The 21,961-nt window shown below is 36.4% G+C and overlaps 1 protein-coding gene across 1 annotated transcript in view; it reads right to left on the reverse strand.

The window, feature by feature from the left end:
• DPP10 (dipeptidyl peptidase like 10) overlaps positions 1–21,961 on the reverse strand; it is a 502,021-nt gene that overhangs the window by 88,711 nt on the left and 391,349 nt on the right. The window contains exons 11-12 of the mRNA XM_030323703.1: positions 17,698–17,821; positions 774–812 (exon numbers count right to left, since the gene is read on the reverse strand). Of these exons, the coding sequence (XP_030179563.1) occupies positions 774–812; positions 17,698–17,821 (163 nt within the window). The remainder of the gene's footprint in view (positions 1–773; positions 813–17,697; positions 17,822–21,961) is intronic.

The raw sequence follows: 21,961 nt of genomic DNA on the forward strand, positions 1-21,961 counted from the left end.
TGCCCAGGGCTATACATCTAGAGGTCTCAATACCTGGGTGGTCACTGAAACCATAGATGTGTATGACACTTCAGGAGAGAATATAAAAGATCACTGCAAAGAACAAAAATCAAAAGCAAACCAAACAAAACACTTCCTTTTGCAAAAAAAAAAGGAAGAAAAGAAAAGAAAAAAACAGTAATGGAGTCAGTAGTAAAATGGGTTCAGCCATATTTGGATACTCTGCTTGTGTTTCCTTCTGAAATGTCTGGTATGAGACCATGTTGTGGGGACATTTAGTAGGTATTCTATTGTGGTCTGGATTCCAGCCCCAAGTATGTCACAAACTAGCATCATGATCTAGGATACATCTAAGGAAAGAAGCATCTATCTAAACAATGTCCACATACCCAATATATGTGGAGGTTTGGTCAATCTTCTGGGAAATTTGAACAATACTGACAATTTCCAGCTTTAATGGGTCACAACTTTTTCCTCTTTCATCTACACAAAAGGTTACTTATATGAATGATCCTGAAAATGGATCCTAGTAGTTACTCTGTAACTTACCTTCTTTAAAAAAAAAAAAAGGAACTAGCCTTTTCATAAATGATGTCACAGAAAGGCCAAGTCATAAATATTTTCATGGAAAAGATTCACTCAGCCAAACATAGCAAAGCCTTAAAGTCATATTACTGAGGTAACTTTTGAGAGAATATTATTATACAGCCACTGGATAAATAGAATGAGCACAATGGCCAAAATGCAACATAGAGCAACCTCCTGTGCCGTACCTGTTTGGAGAGCCACGTATCTGATGTCATCTCATATTTCTGAAAAGAAACAATGAACTCCATGAAGCATCTAAACACCAAAATGTGCATGCATCAATTTAACTTCTTTTACACATTATCCTTAAGGTATTATTTTTTTTCTCTCTTCAACTGATGAAATACCTTGAGAGATCCCATTGTCACTACTGACTTAAAATGAATGAATAAGTACAGAATTGGGATTAAATGATAATTTAATTATAAAATCTTTTCTTTGGTGAACTCCTTTAGAATTCCCAGTAGTACGTCACCACGGATAGAAGATCATTTTCCAGTGCTGTTTGATTACCTCATTCAAACTGTTTTGAACCACTAGGCACTGTCTCTTTTCACCTCTAGGCATCATCAGGAAACAAAATTATTAAGTCCTTCAAAAGAACTGGGCTAATTGCCAACAATGAAATGAAAAGGTAGATGTTCTTTTAACATTCAATGCACTCTCCTTCATAGTCATTTTCTTTTCTTAAGGAAAAAGAATTAAAAATTTGAAATGACAAAATTTTATGTTCCATTAAAATTATCTTGCAAATGATCAGAACTGAGGTCATTATTTCACAGAGCAAAACTAGATTAATTTAATCTCAAGTTAAATATGTGTAGATAAAATAAATTTTATTAGTACTCTTTACATACAGTAATTTATGAAAATCTTGTATTCTAGAAAAGTAAGTCTATACTAAAGGTATTTAAATGAAGAAAATAAAATCACAATATATTATAAATTTTATCAATATGCAGAAGTATTCACTTTAAATTGTTATTAATAATTATTTATAATGTTTTTTTTTACCAGTTTTCTCTTTTAAAGCCATATTATTATTACATTAAAATCAATCACTTTCTATTTTCAGGGCCTGTTTTTATTTATTAATAGATTTTTCTACATGTGGATATTGAGGAAACATCTAACTAAATTATTCCTTGATTTTCTATTTGTACCTCCTGCACCTTGCTATCTATAAAACATAGACACACACACAAAAATATATCAATGCCCCTTTTTAATAAGTTTATTAAAATTTTTGTAATGTTTGTTTATTTATTTCTTTATTTGAGAGAGAGAGCAACAGTGAAAATGGGAAAGGGGCACACACAGAGAGAGAGAGAGAGAGAGAGAGAGAGAGAGAGAGAGAGAGAGACTGCCAGAATCCCAAGCAGGTACTGTGCTGTCAGTGTGGAGCCCAACGCAGGGCTCAGTCTCCCGAACTGTGAGATCAGGACATGAGCCCAAATGAAGAGTTAGATACTTAACCAATTGAACCCAGGCACCCCAAAGCATTACTAATTTTTTTTAGAATTCATGAAAGTCTGAAGTTTCACATGCATTTGTCTTATTTCAGTTCCAGCAGAGAGTAAAACCTTTATTTAACTCCATAGATGGATGAGAAATAGAATATCAATAAGGTACCAAATCAGTATGATACAGTTCCTATATCTATTTTCTACTGAAGCATTTTGATACATTCTTGACATTGCCTATATAGCTTATTATTATATAGAAAAGATGACACGCTTTCTCTAACTAGAATATACACATGCCAATTTCTAAATCATTTAGCAATCAGCTGAATAAGAAATCGTCTAGAACACCTTAACAAATGAATGGTGAGATCTTAGTCTGTCTATAAGCTAATCAGATGAAAGAGGTTGATTGAAATATTTCTAATAAATATAAGCTATATGTAAAGAGCATTAGCCAAAGCCAGTAAGTACATGGTTGACACATCAAATTTAATCTACACATCTATGCTCATCACTCCAAAGATAAGTTTTTTCCTCTTTTCTCTTTTATAGACCATTTAAAAATTATGTTTTAAAAATATTGGAGTATAATTTGCATATAGGGAAATGTACAGATCTCCAGTATAAGCGATGAGTTTTGACAAATATATTTACTTCCCATAAAGATACAAGGTGTTTTCACTTCCTCACACATTCTCTTGTGCTCCTTCCTAGAGGTTCCAAAAAGGTGGTCACTCTTCTGAACTCTTTCCCCATTAATTTCACCTGTGTTAGAAGTTCAGATTACTGAAATTATATATTATATATTCTTCTAAGAGGGACTTTTGTCACACTATATTTTTGAGATTCACTCATATGTTTTGGGCATATCAGTATTCTGTTTCTTTTTGAATTTTCAAGTAGAATTCTGTTGTGCAGATATGGCACATTTTGTTTATCTATTCCTTGTTAATGGATAATTTGATAGCTTCTAGTTTTTAGCTACGATAAATGAATCATCTCTAAAGTCGTTTTTTTTTTTTTTTTTACACATCCTTTGGTGGACACAGGTTTTTATTTCTTGTCCAAATATCTAGGAATGAGAGAGACAGGAAGATGGCGGCGTAGGAGGACGCTGGGCTCACTGCGCGTCCTGCTGATCACTTAGATTCCACCTACACCTGCCTAAATAACCCAGAAAACCGCCAGAGGATTAGCAGAACGGAGTCGCCAGAGCCAAGCGCAGACAAGAGGCCCACGGAAGAGGGTAGGAAGGGCGGCGAGGCGGTGCTCGCTCCACGGACTGGCGGGAGGGAGCCGGGGCAGAGGGGCGGCTCGCCAGCCAAGCAGAGCCCCTGAGTCCGGCTTGCAAAAGCGGAGGGGCCTGACAGACTGTGTTCCGACAGGACAAAGGGAGGGTGAGCTGCGGAGCCCCCGGACGACAGAGCTCAGTTTGGCGGGGAACAAAGGCGCTCGCCAGCGCCATCTCCCCCGCCCATCCCCCAGCCAAAATCCCAAAGGGAACCGGTTCTGGCCAGGGAAATTGCTCGCTCCGCGCAAACACCCAACTCTGTGCTTCTGCGGAGCCAAACCTCCGGCAGCGGATCTGACTCCCTCCGGCTGCCACAGGGCCCCTCCTGAAGTGGATCACCTAAGGAGAAGCGAGCTAAGCCTGCCCCCCTGCCGCCGTGCACCTTGCCTTCCCACCCCAGCTAATACGCCAGATCCCCAGCATCACAAGCCTGGCAGTGTGCAAGTAGCCCAGACGGGCCACACCACCCCACAGGGAATCCCGCCCCTAGGAGAGGGGAAGAGAAGGCACACACCAGTCTGACTGTGGCCCCAGCGGTGGGCTGGGGGCAGACATCAGGACTGACTGCAGCCCCGCCCACCAACTCCAGTTATACACCACAGCACAGGGGAAGTGCCCTGCAGGTCCTCACCACACCAGGGACTATCCAAAATGACCAAGCGGAAGAATTCCCCTCAGAAGAATCTCCAGGAAATAACAACAGCTAATGAGCTGATCAAAAAGGATTTAAATAATATAACAGAAAGTGAATTTAGAATAATAGTCATAAAATTAATCGCTGGGCTGGAAAACAGTATACAGGACAGCAGAGAATCTCTTGCTACAGAGATCAAGGGACTAAGGAACAGTCACGAGGAGCTGAAAAACGCTTTAAATGAAATGCAAAACAAAATGCAAACCACCACGGCTCGGATGGAAGAGGCAGAGGAGAGAATAGGTGAACTAGAAGATAAAGTTATGGAAAAAGAGGAAGCTGAGAAAAAGAGAGATAAAAAAATCCAGGAGTATGAGGGGAAAATTAGAGAACTAAGTGATACACTAAAAAGAAATAATATACGCATAATTGGTATCCCAGAGGAGGAAGAGAGAGGGAAAGGTGCTGAAGGGGTACTTGAAGAAATCATAGCTGAGAACTTCCCTGAACTGGGGAAGGAAAAAGGCATTGAAATCCAAGAGGCACAGAGAACTCCCTTCAGACGTAACTTGAATCGATCTTCTGCACGACATATCATAGTGAAACTGGCAAAATACAAGGATAAAGAGAAAATTCTGAAAGCAGCAAGGGGTAAACGTGCCCTCACATATAAAGGGAGACCTATAAGACTCGTGACTGATCTCTCTTTTGAAACTTGGCAGGCCAGAAAGAATTGGCACGAGATTTTCAGTGTGCTAGACAGAAAAAATATGCAGCCGAGAATTCTTTATCCAGCAAGTCTGTCATTTAGAATAGAAGGAGAGATAAAGGTCTTCCCAAACAAACAAAAACTGAAGGAATTTGTCACCACTAAACCAGCCCTACAAGAGATCCTAAGGGGGACCCTGTGAGACAAAGTACCAGAGACATCACTACAAGCATAAAACATACAGACATCACAACGACTCTAAACCCGTGTCTTTCTATAATAACACTGAATGTAAATGGATTAAATGCGCCAACCAAAAGACATAGGGTATCAGAATGGATAAAAAAACAAGACCCATCTATTTGCTGTCTACAAGAGACTCATTTTAGACCTGAGGACACCTTTAGATTCAGAGTGAGGGGATGGAGAACTATTTATCATGCTACTGGAAGCCAAAAGAAAGCTGGAGTAGCCATACTTATATCAGACAAACTAGACTTTAAATTAAAGGCTGTAACAAGAGATGAAGAAGGACATTATATAATAGTTACAGGGTCTATCCATCAGGAAGAGCTAACAATTATAAATGTCTATGCGCCGAATACCGGAGCCCCCAAATATATAAAACAATTACTCATAAACAGAAGCAACCTTATTGATAAGAATGTGGTAATTGCTGGGGACTTTAACACCCCACTTACAGAAATGGATAGATCATCTAGACACACGGTCAATAAAGAAACAAGGGCCCTGAATGAGACATTGGATCAGATGGACTTGACAGATATATTTAGAACTCTGCATCCCAAAGCAACAGAATATACTTTCTTCTCGAGTGCACATGGAACATTCTCCAAGATAGATCATATACTGGGTCACAAAACAGCCCTTCATAAGATTACAAGAATTGAAATTATACCATGCATACTTTCAGACCACAATGCTATGAAGCTTGAAATCAACCACAGGAAAAAGTCTGGAAAACCTCCAAAAGCATGGAGGTTAAAGAACACCCTACTAACGAATGAGTGGGTCAACCAGGCAATTAGAGAAGAAATCAAAAAATATATGGAAACAAACGAAAATGACAATACAACAATCCAAACGCTTTGGGACGCAGCGAAGGCAGTCCTGAGAGGAAAATACATTGCAATCCAGGCCTATCTCAAGAAACAAGAAAAATCCCAAATACAAAATCTAACAGCACACCTAAAGGAAATAGAAGCAGAACAGCAAAGGCAGCCTAAACCCAGCAGAAGAAGAGAAATAATAAAGATCAGAGCAGAAATAAACAATATAGAATCTAAAAAAACTGTAGAGCAGATCAACGAAACCAAGAGTTGGTTTTTTGAAAAAAATAAACAAAATTGACAAACCTCTAGCCAGGCTTCTCAAAAAGAAAAGGGAGATGACCCAAATAGATAAAATCATGAATGAAAATGGAATTATTACAACCAATCCCTCAGAGATACAAACAATTATCAGGGAATACTATGAAAAATTATATGCCAACAAATTGGACAACCTGGAAGAAATGGACAAATTCCTGAACACCCACACTCTTCCAAAACTCAATCAGGAGGAAATAGAAAGCTTGAACAGACCCATAACCAGCGAAGAAATTGAATCGGTTATCAAAAATCTCCCAACAAATAAGAGTCCAGGACCAGATGGCTTCCCAGGGGAGTTCTACCAGACATTTAAAGCAGAGATAATACCTATCCTTCTCAAGCTATTCCAAGAAATAGAAAGGGAAGGAAAACTTCCAGACTCATTCTATGAAGCCAGTATTACTTTGATACCTAAACCAGACAGAGACCCAGTAAAAAAAAGAGAACTACAGGCCAATATCCCTGATGAATATGGATGCAAAAATTCTCAATAAGATACTAGCAAATCGAATTCAACAGCATATAAAAAGAATTATTCACCATGATCAAGTGGGATTCATTCCTGGGATGCAGGGCTGGTTCAACATTCGCAAATCAATCAACGTGATACATCACATTAACAAAAAAAAAAGAGAAGAACCATATGATCCTGTCAATCGATGCAGAAAAGGCCTTTGACAAAATCCAGCACCCTTTCTTAATAAAAACCCTTGAGAAAGTCGGGATAGAAGGAACATTCTTAAAGATCATAAAAGCCATTTATGAAAAGCCCACAGCTAACATCATCCTCAATGGGGAAAAACTGAGAGCTTTTTCCCTGAGATCAGGAACACGACAGGGATGCCCACTCTCACCGCTGTTGTTTAACATAGTGCTGGAAGTTCTAGCATCAGCAATCAGACAACAAAAGGAAATCAAAGGCATCCAAATTGGCAAAGATGAAGTCAAGCTTTCGCTTTTTGCAGATGACATGATATTATACATGGAAAATCCGATAGACTCCACCAAAAGTCTGCTAGAACTGATACATGAATTCAGCAAAGTCGCAGGATACAAAATCTATGTACAGAAATCAGTTGCATTCTTATACACTAACAATGAAGCAACAGAAAGACAAATAAAGAAACTGATCCCATTCACAATTGCACCAAGAAGCATAAAATACCTAGGAATAAATCTAACCAAAGATGTAAAGGATCTGTATGCTGAAAACTATAGAAAGCTTATGAAGGTAATTGAAGAAGATTTAAAGAAATGGAAAGACATTCCCTGCTCATGGATTGGAAAAATAAATATTGTCAAAATGTCAATACTACCCAAAGCTATCTACACATTAAATGCAATCCCAATCAAAATTGCACCAGCATTCTTCTCGAAATTAGAACAAGCAATCCTAAAATTCATATGGAACCACAAAAGGCCCCGAATAGCCAATGGAATTTTGAAGAAGAAGACCAAAGCAGGAGGCATCACAATCCCAGACTTCAGCCTCTACTACAAAGCTGTCATCATCAAGACAGCATGGTATTGGCACAAAAACAGACACACAGACCAATGGAATAGAATAGAAACCCCAGAACTAGACCCACAAATGTATGGCCAACTCATCTTTGACAAAGCAGGAAAGAACATCCAATGGAAAAAAGACAGCCTCTTTAACAAATGGTGCTGGGAGAACTGGACAGCAACATGCAGAAGGTTGAAACTAGACCACTTTCTCACACCATTTACAAAAATAAACTCAAAATGGATAAAGGACCTAAATGTGAGACAGGAAACCATCAAAACCTTAGAGGAGAAAGCAGGAAAAGACCTCTCTGACCTCAGCCGTAGCAATCTCTTACTCGACACATCCCCAAAGGCAAGGGAATTAAAAGCAAAAGTGAATTACTGGGACCTTATGAAGATAAAAAGCTTCTGCACAGCAAAGGAAACAACCAACAAAACTAAAAGGCAACCAACGGAATGGGAAAAGATATTTGCAAATGACATATCGGACAAAGGGCTAGTATCTAAAATCTATAAAGAGCTCACCAAACTCCACACCCGAAAAACAAATAACCCAGTGAAGAAATGGGCAGAAAACATGAATAGACACTTCTCTAAAGAAGACATCCAGATGGCCAACAGGCACATGAAAAGATGTTCAGCGTCGCTCCTTATCAGGGAAATACAAATCAAAACCACACTCAGGTATCACCTCACGCCAGTCAGAGTGGCCAAAATGAACAAATCAGGAGACTATAGATGCTGGAGAGGATGTGGAGAAACGGGAACCCTCTTGCACTGTTGGTGGGAATGCAAATTGGTGCAGCCGCTCTGGAAAGCAGTGTGGAGGTTCCTCAGAAAATTAAAAATAGACCTACCCTATGACCCAGCAATAGCACTGCTAGGAATTTACCCAAGGGATACAGGAGTACTGATGCATAGGGGCACTTGTACCCCAATGTTCATAGCAGCACTCTCAACAATAGCCAAATTATGGAAAGAGCCTAAATGTCCATCAACTGATGAATGGATAAAGAAATTGTGGTATATATACACAATGGAATACTATGTGGCAATGAGAAAAAATGAAATATGGCCTTTTGTAGCAACGTGGATGGAACTGGAGAGTGTGATGCTAAGTGAAATAAGCCATACAGAGAAAGACAGATACCATATGGTTTCACTCTTATGTGGATCCTGAGAAACTTAACAGGAACCCATGGGGGAGGGGAAGGAAAAAAAAAAAAAAAGAGGTTAGAGTGGGAGAGAGCCAAAGCATAAGAGACTGTTAAAAACTGAGAACAAACTGAGGGTTGATGGGGGGTGGGAGGGAGGGGAGGGTGGGTGATGGGTATTGAGGAGGGCACCTTTTGGGATGAGCACTGGGTGTTGTATGGAAACCAATTTGTCAATAAATTTCATATATATATATAAAAAAAAAATATCTAGGAATGGAGCTATTGGATGTATGTGTGTGTGTGTGTGTGTGTGTGCGCGCACGCGAATGGGTACACACACACACACACACATATACATACACACATTCATTCATATACATAATATACACTATAATATATATATGTTTATATATGTACATTTAATTTTACTTGAACTTGCAAAAATCATTTTTTAAAGTAGCTGTTATCATCTTACACTTCTTCTCATGAAGAATAAGAACTAAACCATTAAATACCTAGGAATAAATCTAACCAAAGAGGTGAAAAATCTATACACTGAAAACTATAGAAAGCTTATGAAAGAAATTGAAGATACAAAAAAATGGTGAAAGATTCCATGCACATGGATAGGAAGAACAAATATTGTTAAAATGTCGATACTGCCCAAAACAATCTACATATTCAATGCAATCCCTATCAAAATAACACAGCATTCTTCACAGAGCTAGAACAAATAATCCTAAAACTTGCATGGAACCAGAAAAGACCCCGAATAGCCAAAGCAATCTTGAAAAAGAAAACCAAAGCAGGAGGCATCACAATCCCGGACTTCAAGCTATACTACAAAGCTGTAATCATCAAGACAGTATGGAACTGGCACAAGAATAGACACTCAGATCAATGGAACAGAATAGAGAACCAAGAAATGGACCCACAAACGTAGGGCCAACTAATGTTTGACAAAGCAGGAAAGAATATCCAATGGAATTAATACAGTCTCTTCAGCAAGTGGTGCTGCGAAAACCGGACAGCAACATGCAGAAGAATGAACCTGGACCACTTTCTTACACCACACACAAAAAATAAACTCAAAATGGATGAAAGACCTAAATGTAAGACAAGAAGCCATCAAAATCCTCGAGGAGAAAGCAGGCAAAAACCTCTTTGATCTTGGCCACAGCAACTTCTTACCACGTCTCCAGAGGCAAGGAAAACAAAAGCAAAAATGAACTACTGGACCTCATCAAAATAAAAAGCTTCTGCACAGCGAAGGAAACAATCATCAAAACTAAAAGGCAACCAACAGAATGGGAGAAGATATTTGCAAACGACATATCGGATAAAGGGTTAGTATCCAAAATCTATAAAGAACTTATCAAACTCAACACCCAAAAAACAAATAATCCAGTAAACAAATGGGCAAAAGACATGAATAGATGCTTCTCCAAAGAAGACATCCAGATGGCCAACCGACACATGGAAAAATGCTCAACATCACTCATCATCAGGGAAATACAAATCAAAACCACAAGAGATACCTCCTTACACCTGTCAGAATGGCTAACATTAACAACTCAGGCCAACAATAGATGTTGGCGAGGATGCGGAAAAAGAGGATCCCTTTTGCATTGTTGGTGGGAATGCAAGCTGGTGCAGCCACTCTGAAAAACAGTATGGAGTTTCCTCAAAAAATTAAAAATAGAACTACCCTACACCCCAGAAATTGCTGGGTATTTATCCAAGGGATACAGGTGTGCTGTTTCAAAGGGCCACATGCACCCCAGTGTTCTTATAGCAGTACTATGGACAATAGCCAAAGAATGGAAAGAGCCCAAATGTCCATCGATGGATGAATGGATAAAGAAGATGTGGTGTGTGTGTATGTGTGTGTGTGTGTGTGTGTGTGTATATATATATATATATATATATATATATATAGACATACACAATGGAGAATTACTCAGCAATCAAAAAGAAGGAAATCTTGCCATTTGCAACTACGTGGATGGAACTGGAGGGTATTATGCTAAGTGAAATTAGTCAGAGAAAGACAAAAATCATATGACTTCACTCATATGAGGACTTTAAGAGACAAAACAGATGAACATAAGGGAAGGGAAGCAAAAAGTAATATAAAAACTTGGAGACTCATAAATATGGAGAACAAACTGAGGGTTACTGGAGGGGTTGTGGGGGGGGGGAATGGGTCTAATGGGTAAGGGGCATTAAAGAATCTACTCCTGAAATCATGTTGCACTGTACGCTAATTTGGATGTAAATTCAAAAAAAAAAATTAAAAAGAACAAAACCAAAAAATAGACTAATAATGGCAAAAAAAAAAGAAAAACAATAAGAACTGAAGTTTTCTACATCCTCCTCAATCGTTAATATCACCTTTTTGTTGTTTTAATTTTAGTCATTCTAATGGTATGTAGTGCTATTTTATTATGATTTAATCTATATTTTCCTAATGTCTAATAATGTTGAATACTTCTTCATGAATTTATAACTTATACATTTCTGTTCACATTTTGATCTTTTTAATTGGTCTGTCTTTTCATTATTGAGATGCATATATTTGTGTGATAACACATTTTGCAAAATATTTTCTCCTATTCTGTTTCTGTGTCTCTTTCTTTTCTTTTTTATATTTATTTTTGAGAGAGAGAGAGAAAGAGAGAGAAGCAGAGGGGCAGAGAGGGAGAGAAAGAGTCCCAAGCAGCTCTCAGCGCAGAGCCCTATGTGGGGCTTCATCTCACAAACCTGTGCCAGAACCAAGAGTCAGAGGCCACTCAGCCACTTAGGCACCCCTGTGGCTGTTTCTTAATGGTGACTTTGTTGAAAACTTTCTAAGTTTGATGATGCCTAATGTATTATTTTTTCTTTTATGATTAATGGCTTTTTGCCTCTTCAGTGTAACTAAGTTATATCTCATATTTTTATCTAGAAGATTGACAGTATTATCTCTTAGATTTAGGACTGCAATTTATCTCAAATTAATTTGAGAATATGGTACATGATGTTAAATACCACTGTATTTTTCCTTTGGTTATTGATTGTTCCAGAATCATTTTCCCCCTTTGGATTGTTTTGGCACCTCTGATAAAAATCGATCGATCATATAAATAGGAAATCTATTTCCGGGAACTCTTATCAGTCAATTCAGTTGATCTGTCTGTGTGTCCTTATGCCTCCACTATCATCTCTCAGTTTCTGTGGCTTCCGGTTAATCCTGAAATCCAGTAGTGCAACTTCTCCAGCACTTTTGGTTTTTTTAACAAGATTGTATAGCTCATTGGGTCTTTTGCACTTCCATATACATTCAGAAACAGCTTATCTGTTTCTACTAGATAGATCAATTGATCAATCTGCTGGGAATTTGTATTGTATTGAAACTACAGTTCACTTCGAGTAGGATGCCATCTACAATATTAAGCCTTTCAGCTCAAGCATGTGGCATATCTTTTATTTATTTAGGTCATCCTTAATGCCTTTCAAAAATGTAGTTTTCAATATGAGGATTTTGCACGCTACTTATTAAATTTATCCTTATGTATTTAATGTTTTAAAGATTTTAGTGGCATTTTTCCCATTGTAATACTATGAATCTAGAAACACATTTTGATGCTTCTCAAATCTTTATTTTGAAAAAAATACAATCTTACAGAGAAGTTAAAAGACCAGTTCAAGAAACATTTGCACAGCCTTTAGACACATCCCTCATTAATTTCTATTTTGTTCCATTTGCTTTATTATTATATCTCTCTACTGTTCTTAAACCATTTGAAAAGAGGGCAAAAAATATATTTTTTCAAAATCAATTGAATGTTAAAAATATACTTTTTCTAAATAATTTAACAGAAATTTTGAGTCATTATATCCATTTACCCCTAAATAATTCAGTAAGTGTTCAAGAAAATTACAGTATCCTATATACTCACATTTATTTGTAGTAAAATGATAAAAATCAGGAAATTGAACAAGTAATTTAAACTGGTACACTGATTTGTGAATTGTGACCCATTCTAGTCTTTTTTTGTAGATTTCTTACTTTTTATTTATGCAATAATGCCATCCACAAATAGAATTTTACTTCTTCCTTACCAATCACCATGATATTTATTCCTCACCAAGTTACTCTGGTTAGAATATCTAATAAAGTTTGAATAATAGAGTGAGAATGTATATCCTTACCTTATTGCTGGTATTAAGATAACTAAGGAAAATGTTTTACCATAGAGTCTATTTATTGGGGTATTTTGTGGGTATCCGTTATCAAATTGAAAAATTTTTTTCTATTCATTTATGTTGAAGTTATCATGAATGAGTGATGAATTTTGTCAAGTGGTTTTTTTCATCTATTGAGATAACTATTTTAATTCTTTCCTTCTATTAAAATAATGAATTACACTGATTGTTTTTCAATATTAAACCAATCATAAATTACCAAAATAAACCCCATTTAGTCACAGTGCACAATTCTCTATATTGCCACAGTTGATATGTTAATATGTTTAAGGAATTTTTTGTATATACGTGTATGAGACATCAGTCTAAAGTGTTCTCTCATATGGCCTTGCCTCGTTTTGGTAAGAGGATTATACTATGCTTACAAAATGAACTGAAAAGTTTCCTTCCTTCTCCACTCTCTGGAGATTGTAGAAATTATAAAATTTATTCCTTTTTATCCAGTTTTATTGAGATATAATTGACATATAACATTGTATAAGTTTAAGGTATACAACATAATGACTTCATATATGTATATATTATGAAGTGGTTACCACAAGTTTAGTTAATATCCATTACCCCACGTAACTGCATTTTTTTCTCCTTGTGATAAGAACTTTTAAGATTTATTCTCTTAGCAACTTTCAAATATACAATAAAGTATTGTTAACTATCATAATTATGTTGTACATTACTCCCCCAGAACTTACTTATCTTGTAACTGGAAGTTTGTATCTTTTAACCACCTTCACCCGGTTTCCCCACTCCCACCCACACCCTCCCCTTTGCAAACATTCTCTTTTTCTCTAAGTTTTTTTTTTTCAATACACATACAAGTGAGATCATACTGTATTTGTCTTTCTCCATCTGACTTACCTCATTTAGAATAAATGACCTCAAGTTCCCTCCCTGTTGTCACAAATTGTAGGATTTCTTTATTTTTTATGGCTGAATAGTTATTCCAGTGTGGTGTGTGTGTGTGTGTGTGTGTGTGACATTTTTTATCCATCCATCCACTGATGGACATATTTACCCTGTGTTTTGGCTATTGTAAATGATGCTGCAATGAACATGGGCTGACAAAGAGGCCTTTGAATAATGATTTCGTTTCCTTGAGATACGTACCCAGAGGTTGAATTGCTAGATCATACAGAAGTTTTACTTTTAATTTATATCTGCCATACTGTTTTCCATAGTGACTGTACCAATATACATTCCTACCACAGTGCACAGGATTCCCTTTCTCCATCGCCCTGATTCTATTTATCTCTTGTCTTTTTGATAATAGCCATTCTAACAAGTGTAAGGTTCATTGTGGTTTTGACTGAATTTCCCTAATGATTAGTGATGCCGAGCATCTTCTCATATACCTGTTGGCTATTTGAGTATCTTCTTTGGAAAAATGTCTATTCAGGTCCTTTGTCCATTTTTAAATGAGATTATTAGATTTTTTTGTTTTTGTTTTATTTTGCTATTGAGTTATATGAGATCATTATATATTTTATTTTATTTTTTTTTTAATTTTTTTTTTCAACGTTTATTTTTTTTTTGAGACAGAGAGAGACAGAGCATGAACGGGGGAGGGGCAGAGAGAGAGGGAGACACAGAATCGGAAACAGGCTCCAGGCTCTGAGCCATCAGCCCAGAGCCTGACGCGGGGCTCGAACTCACGGACCGCGAGATTGTGACCTGGCTGAAGTAGGACGCTTAACCGACTGCGCCACCCAGGCGCCCCGATCATTATATATTTTAGATTTAACTCCTAATCAGATATATGATTTGCAAATATATTCTTCCATTGCATAGGCCGGCTTTTCAATTTTCTTGACTATTTCTTTTGCTGTGTACAAGCCTTTTAGTTTGATAGTTTTGATTTACTTAAATTATCAATTACCTTTTAGAATATATAAAAAAAAAACTAGAAGACGTTTTTATTTTACTCACATATTTACCATTTTTGGCACCTTTCTTTCCTTCATTTAGACTTGAGTTTCCATCTGGTGCTATTTTTTTTTTCAGACTGAATAACTTAATTTGATGTTATTTATACAGATATACTTGTGATGAATTATCTCAGTTTTTACTCATCTGTAAATGTCTGTCTTCATGTTTGAAAGTTATTTTCATAGGACATAGACTTCGAGTTTACACTATTTTTCTTCTAGTCCTTTAAAAATGCATTCCACTGCTTTCTGGCTTATGTTGTTTCTGATGACACAGAGGCAGTAATTTTCATCATTATATTCTCCCATATGTAATATATTTTTCTCTCAAGCTGTTTTCATTTTTTTCCCTCTTAATCTTTGGTTTGCAATAATTTGAATATTATGTGCCTACTTATTTTCTTTGTTTTTATCTTGTTTGGGGTTTGCTAACTTCTTAGATATATAGGTTAATGTTTTGTTTTATTTTGTTTCAAATTTGGGATATTTTAAGTCATTATTTCTTTTTTTAAATGCTTATTTATTTTTGAGAAAGAGAAGGGGGGGGTGGGCAAGGGGCAGAGAGAGAGGGTGACAGGATCTCAAGCAAGCTCTGAGTTGAAAGCAGAGAGCACGATGTGGGGCTTGAACCCACGAACCGTGAGATCATGACCTGAGACGAAGTGAGACACTTAACTGACTGAGCCACCCAGCTGCCCCTTAAGTCATTAATTCGTTTTTTTTTTTCCTGCCACAGTATCTCATATCTTGCTTTCTGTGTATATTCCATCATACGTATACGTCAGCTCATATTGTTCTACAGGTAATTGAGGCTTTGTTCATTTTTTTTCCAGTCATTTTTTCCTCAGGACTTCAGTTTGAATTGTTTTTATTTCCCTGACAACAACAGTGTCCAGTTTGTGTTTTAACCCATCCAGATAATTTTTCATTTCAGTTACTGTTGTTTTGAGTTCCTGAAATTTCATTGTTCTCTGTTTTACAGTTTATTTACCTACTGAAATGTCTCATCTATTCATTAATTAGGGCCACCCTTTAATTTACCAACTATCTTTCAAACAGATTTTTAAAAAATCTGTATCTGTTAATTTTAGTAACTCTATTGTGTGTAAGTCTGCTTTTATAAATATTTTGGCAGGGAGGTGAGAGGCAGGCAGATTACATTTTCTATTTTTCTACATATATAGTATATTTTGATTGTGTAATTGATATTTTAAATTTTAATTTTCCTTTTAAAGAGTAAACTATCTTCTGGGAAGACAGCTAATTTATAGGCATGCACTTCATCCTTCCCAGGTTGGATATAAAGGTTTATTGTAAAGAGTACAGAACAACCTTATTCCTAATGCATTTTCTTTCTGGGCTGTGAGTTGAATGCAAAGGGTTTTCAGTGAGAGTGCTCTAAGTTTGCTGCTGAGCACTCCAAAGTCTCCAAGCATTGTGCAACCTGCAGATTCTCCTTTTGCTTCTCTGTGTGAAGCGTGTCATGTACTTGCACAGTTAAGCATTGAGCTACAGTCTTGAGAGTCCCTCTACATGGATTGCCAGAGAGCTCTTCTCTCTGCAACTCCAAATCTGGTGGTACTTGTCCTCCAAATTTCAGCCAGCACAACAGTCTCAAACTGATTCTCCCTGCCTACTTATATCAGTGATACCACTGTGCTTTTCTAGGGCCTCATTAACTTGCACTGTGATCTCAAAGTAGCCCCCACAGAAAGGTAGGCTTATCCTCTGTATTTATTTTATTTCACTATTTATGTCCTTATCCTGCTATTGTCTGAGAATAGTTGCTTAATACATTTTGTATAGTTTTATAGTTGGCAACAGCAGAGATGCTAGACTATCAACATGTACACCATCTTGTCCAGAAACAGAAGTTTGAGGGGCGCCTGGGTGGCTCAGCCAGTTAAGTGTCCAACTTTGGCTCAGGTCATGGTCTCACAGATCGTGGGTTTGAGCCCTGCATCGGGCTCTGTGCTGATAGCTCAGAGCCTGGAGCCTGCTTCACAATTCTGTGACACCCCTCTCTCTCTGCCCCTCCTCTGCTTGCTCTCGCTCCTCTACTCTCTCTCCCTCTCTCTCTCTCTCTCTAAAAAATAAATAAACATCAAAAAAATTTTAGAAACAGAAGTTTGAAAATTTCTGTTGTTAAATAATTGGGAATACTTTGGCAAGTAACAATAGAAGCGTACAATAGAGGAACTTAAACTGATTATAGTATTCCTCTCTGTAAAGAAGTTTAAAAATTACATGTACAGGATTTATTGCAGAGTTATAAAAACTGATTATAGAAATAGAAATGCAACCGGCTTTCAAAATCACAGTGGTTCAAGGACCATTTTATTTTTTACTCTTCTTAATTTAAAAATAGAGATAATGTCCATTATTTTATAAGACTAATCTGAATGACCATAGAAATTGAACTTTGGAATGTGTTTGAAGAAAACAGGAAAAATATTCCATATTCTCAAGTTAATCAAAGTCAAACTATGGAGAGAAAAATGTATTTCGGAATTAAACTAATGTGATTTAGAATCCCCTTAATACAAGAATTCATTTTTTTTTTTAATCTTGGTTTGTTCTCTTTTGCTTACCATATATTTCTCACTTCAAAGTTTAGATGATTTATGGATTAAAATATATACTCCTAGTAGAAGGACTCTTTCCCAACTACCTTTGGAAGTTAAATATTGGTCTTTGTACAATGGATTGCCTGATTTCCCTTTGTGAGTAGCATAAAATACTTCATTTGAGGCATGAAAGAAAAGTAAATTATACTCACTCTACTACAAGCGCCAGTGGTGGTCTCACAGACCGTGAGGATGGAAATGTTCTGAGGCCGGTTTAACCATCTGACCACCGTCTTCGTATTGCTTACCCATTTAACCATAGTGATATAATATTCTCTAGTTCGGAAACAAAATTAAAATTTACATTTAGAGCCAGAGAACCTGTATGGTACCAATAATATACACTTGTTATTTTATATATAAGGATAAATGAAACACTATAAGGATGCCATATCACATTAATTTCTATTTATGTATGTATACACATCTGCTATTCTGAATACTCATGCACACATAAATACAAATATATGTGTGTGTATGATAACACATGTACATATACATACAGGTACAAATATACAGAAAATTTGAGAATAAATTTGAAAGTGAATGATATACCAGAAAGGAAATCCTTGGAAAAATAAAATAATCAAGGTGATAGACATTTATGAATATATTTTTTTAATTTTCTATTGATTAACACTAACAGGTGCAATAAGCATAATTTTTTAAGCTATATTCTATTTTTGTAAAAAAAATGCAACCATTAATTAAAAGGCAAAACTTATTTTTGATTTCACAATTTTTTCTTATACATGATCTCTGTGTTATTTCACTTTACCCAGGGGCCAATCTTATTCTACACACACATGCATACACACACACACACACACACACACACACACACACATACATAAATATATACATATACATATATTATAATTTTAAAATCTTATTTAAAACAGTTTAAAATGAAGAAATCAAAATGAGGGAGATGAGGGATATTGAACCTTTGGTATAGTGAGGATGCTAATTAGTGGGGCCCAGAATGTTCTAAGGCTACTTCTAGATTAGGAAAGCTTATATTTTTTTCCTCTTATAATTAGTATATATTTCTTTCATTGTAGATTTTATGTTTAGGAAATTACACACTGTATCAAAAAATCCTCAACCCATACAGACAAAATACAGTTGTCAACAGTGATTCAATTTATAATAAAAAGGAAAAAAAAAACTTTCCAACAAATTTGCCCAGTTTCAGAATAGATGAGGTGATTTAGAAATGGCTTGAGAAGTGCCATCCATAAGCAATGTCTTAAAATTAATCCACCCAGTTTTTATATGATTTAGAAAAAACCACCTATGGGAGAAAAGCTTTGTGATACAAATCACCTGTCCTTAGACAAAGGTGGGTTAGACATTTAGTTACATGAATCTTACGTTTCTAACGTTACTGAATAACTACTACTTTCTCCAGAAAACCTGTCAGCCCATCAGAGTGAAGATGTCAGTAGAAGGGCAAGCAAAACTTATCATACAGTGAACCCTGCCATATTTTCTTCAGCAATCTCTTCAAGACATCTGGCACCCTTCAACACCAGCTAAGTTTCACTTGAAACTTGCCAAGAAACCCACTGAAATCATTACATGAAGTTCTCTAAATAGCTAACAAAGGCAACTTTGAATCAAATATGCAACTGGTTTAGGATCAGTCTTTGGGATTCTTCAAAGAATGATGCCCTGTTCATTTTTACTGTGTTTTGTTTAAACTATTTTGCACGCATTATCATGTTCAGCAGTGTGAATATCAAAAAGGGGGAAATACAGGTACTAACCTCTAATAGATTTCTCTAGAGGATTTAGCATGGAAGAAAATGATAGTGGATACTATAATCAGGAAAAGAAATGCTGAATTCTGACAATATATATTTCTGATTAATTGGTGCAAATGTTATTCACAATTAAAGTTAAAAAATAGTGTGATTTTTTTCAAGAAAAAATAGTGTGATTATTGTAAACAACTGACCACAGACTACAAAATCACAGAGGTTAATTTATAGAAAAATCTAGATAGAACTGGCATACATAAAATTTCAAACCCAATCAGAAATTTGTCTTAATTAGCTAACGTGAGTAATATTATATATTGTGCCAAATGAGATGACAACCAACATGAACAATTTTTAAAATAATTAACAGCGGCCACAACAAACATAATTTAAATATTCATCTTAAGGGTTTTCCCTTCCAAAGTAGCCCTCAAGTGTAATGTTGCAAGAACATCTTCTTTATAATGTCTTCACAGACATTGACACATATTTATTATCTACAGTAGAAAATCTTGACTTTTAACAAGGATTTCATGTTAGTAAAACAACTGAAATTCAACCAGTGCAAATCTGGTGAATAAGTGATTTTTAAAGGGGAACACTAATTTAGGTGTAAAATAAAGTTAAAATAATTAATTTATATTCATACCACTTAACATTTCTCTTTGATTAGATAATGTGATTAGTGTGTTTGTATGTAATGTGTCTTATGCCTACAAGCACAATTTACTGTGATGCCATCTATCTTAGGATATACCCTTATTTATAATCTGAAAGATGAGAGTTCTCCCCAAAATTGAATTTATAAGGTTTATCAGGGGTAACTTCAAACCACTGAAATTTCCACGATAAAGTGTTGTGATTATCTAAAATGAAAGTTAAAGTAAAGCTTCACACATAAGAAGTAAGTCACACCCTGTATTCTTTCTTTCCTTGTCTCAGGATCCTAGGTGCACTTCTCCTTAGTTTGCTCATAAGTAATCAGGCTTCCTCAAATGAGGGAATAGGGAAGGGCCCTTACCTGGAAATCACACTCCTTGGCCTGCCTGCTGCTGATGTCCTCCTGGAAATCCATCTCAGGAACACATTAGATCTGGTGTCCCACGACCAGTGACCAGCGGAAGTGTCCCTTCCTTACAACTGGCTTTCCTGCTTGTTCCTAGTCTCCATGGCTCTGGATTACCCAGGAAGTCCTCGAGGAGTTCATCCTCTTGAGCCACAGAGACAGAGACAAGCAGGTTAGAGGGATTGCACTCAAGAAAGACTTTCTATCAGCTGGGTGGTCTGGCACAGAAGATCTAATTGTTCACAAGGGCACGTGGAATGGAGGCCCCAGCATCATCAGCAGACAGGTACTATGCTAGAAGTCACACCTGCGTTTTCACTGGCTTCCTGTCCAATCACTACTCCAAGTTCACAACATAATCTTTGTACGTATATAGTGGCACCAAACTCTCTCTTCCAGATAGTCCGGGATCTCAACCCATAACTGTATGGTCATGGCATGCGTGACCAACTCATCGCTAGTCAATTCCAAAGACTTCTGTTAATAACTATGCATTACTTGTAAGAAGGGTCACTTAGGACATTTCTATGAACAGAAAAATTGTTATTAACTTGATTCTCTTGGAAGAAACAACATTCCTTGGCAGAAAAAAAAGATACAGTATAGACTAGACATACTTCAACGATACAGGAAGGACAAACTAGCAAGTCAAAGACACAGAGTAAGGAGAAACTACAGATAAAACATTACTGTTTCTCCTCAGCCTGGAGATATCTGAATACAAAGGATAATCACTTCCTCAAAACAATCTGGAAAATGCCTAGAACTTAAATATATATTTTTAAAATTTTACTTATAAATTCCAGTAAAGATAAGGAATGCTTATAATACCTTACACTCATAGTGTAAAAATTTACAAAATGTTACTTCCCCTTAAGATGAGATGAATTATCGGGGGAGCCTGGGTGACTCAGTAGGTTGAGTGGCCAACTCTTGATCTTGGCTCAGGTCACGATCTCACAGCTTATGAGATCAAGCCCTGTGTCTGGCTCTGTGCTGACAGCATGAATCTGCTTGGGATTTTTTCTCTCCCTCTCTGTTCCTCCTCCACTCATAAGAGAGTGAGGCTGCTCATCTGTTAGATGAGGTGAATCATCTAACTCCCAAATGGGTCTGGAATGTTCATGAAGGGGCATTATCTTATTTCCTACTGTGCTACATTCTGAAGAATCAACACAGACAATAATTAAACAGTATGAGCTGAATTACTGTTGAAGAAAAGTTTCATTCATGATCTGAATTTGTTTGATAAAAGATCTTTAGCTGAATCACAAATATGCTTTTTGAAAAAATAAAGAAGTATGGGGGAAGGAAAAAGGAAAAGAAATTATGCCTTTCTCCAAGCTATGGTATCCTTTTATTTTTAAAACCATATAAATGGATAGAAATTTATTTTACATTCTTTGAGTAGAGTTTAAGTATCTGGTTGAAGGGAAAATCTACCGAATGCTAATTCTACCTTGGGGACATATTTCTATTATAATTATGAACATTAGTTGTTATAAATCAATTAATCAATCAACCAAGTAAAGAATCAACAGACCAAAACAAATGACCTAACATCTTCAAATTCTATATAAACCT

The sequence above is a fragment of the Lynx canadensis genome, chromosome C1, assembly GCF_007474595.2.
Source record: "Lynx canadensis isolate LIC74 chromosome C1, mLynCan4.pri.v2, whole genome shotgun sequence".
NCBI lineage: Eukaryota > Metazoa > Chordata > Mammalia > Carnivora > Felidae > Lynx > Lynx canadensis.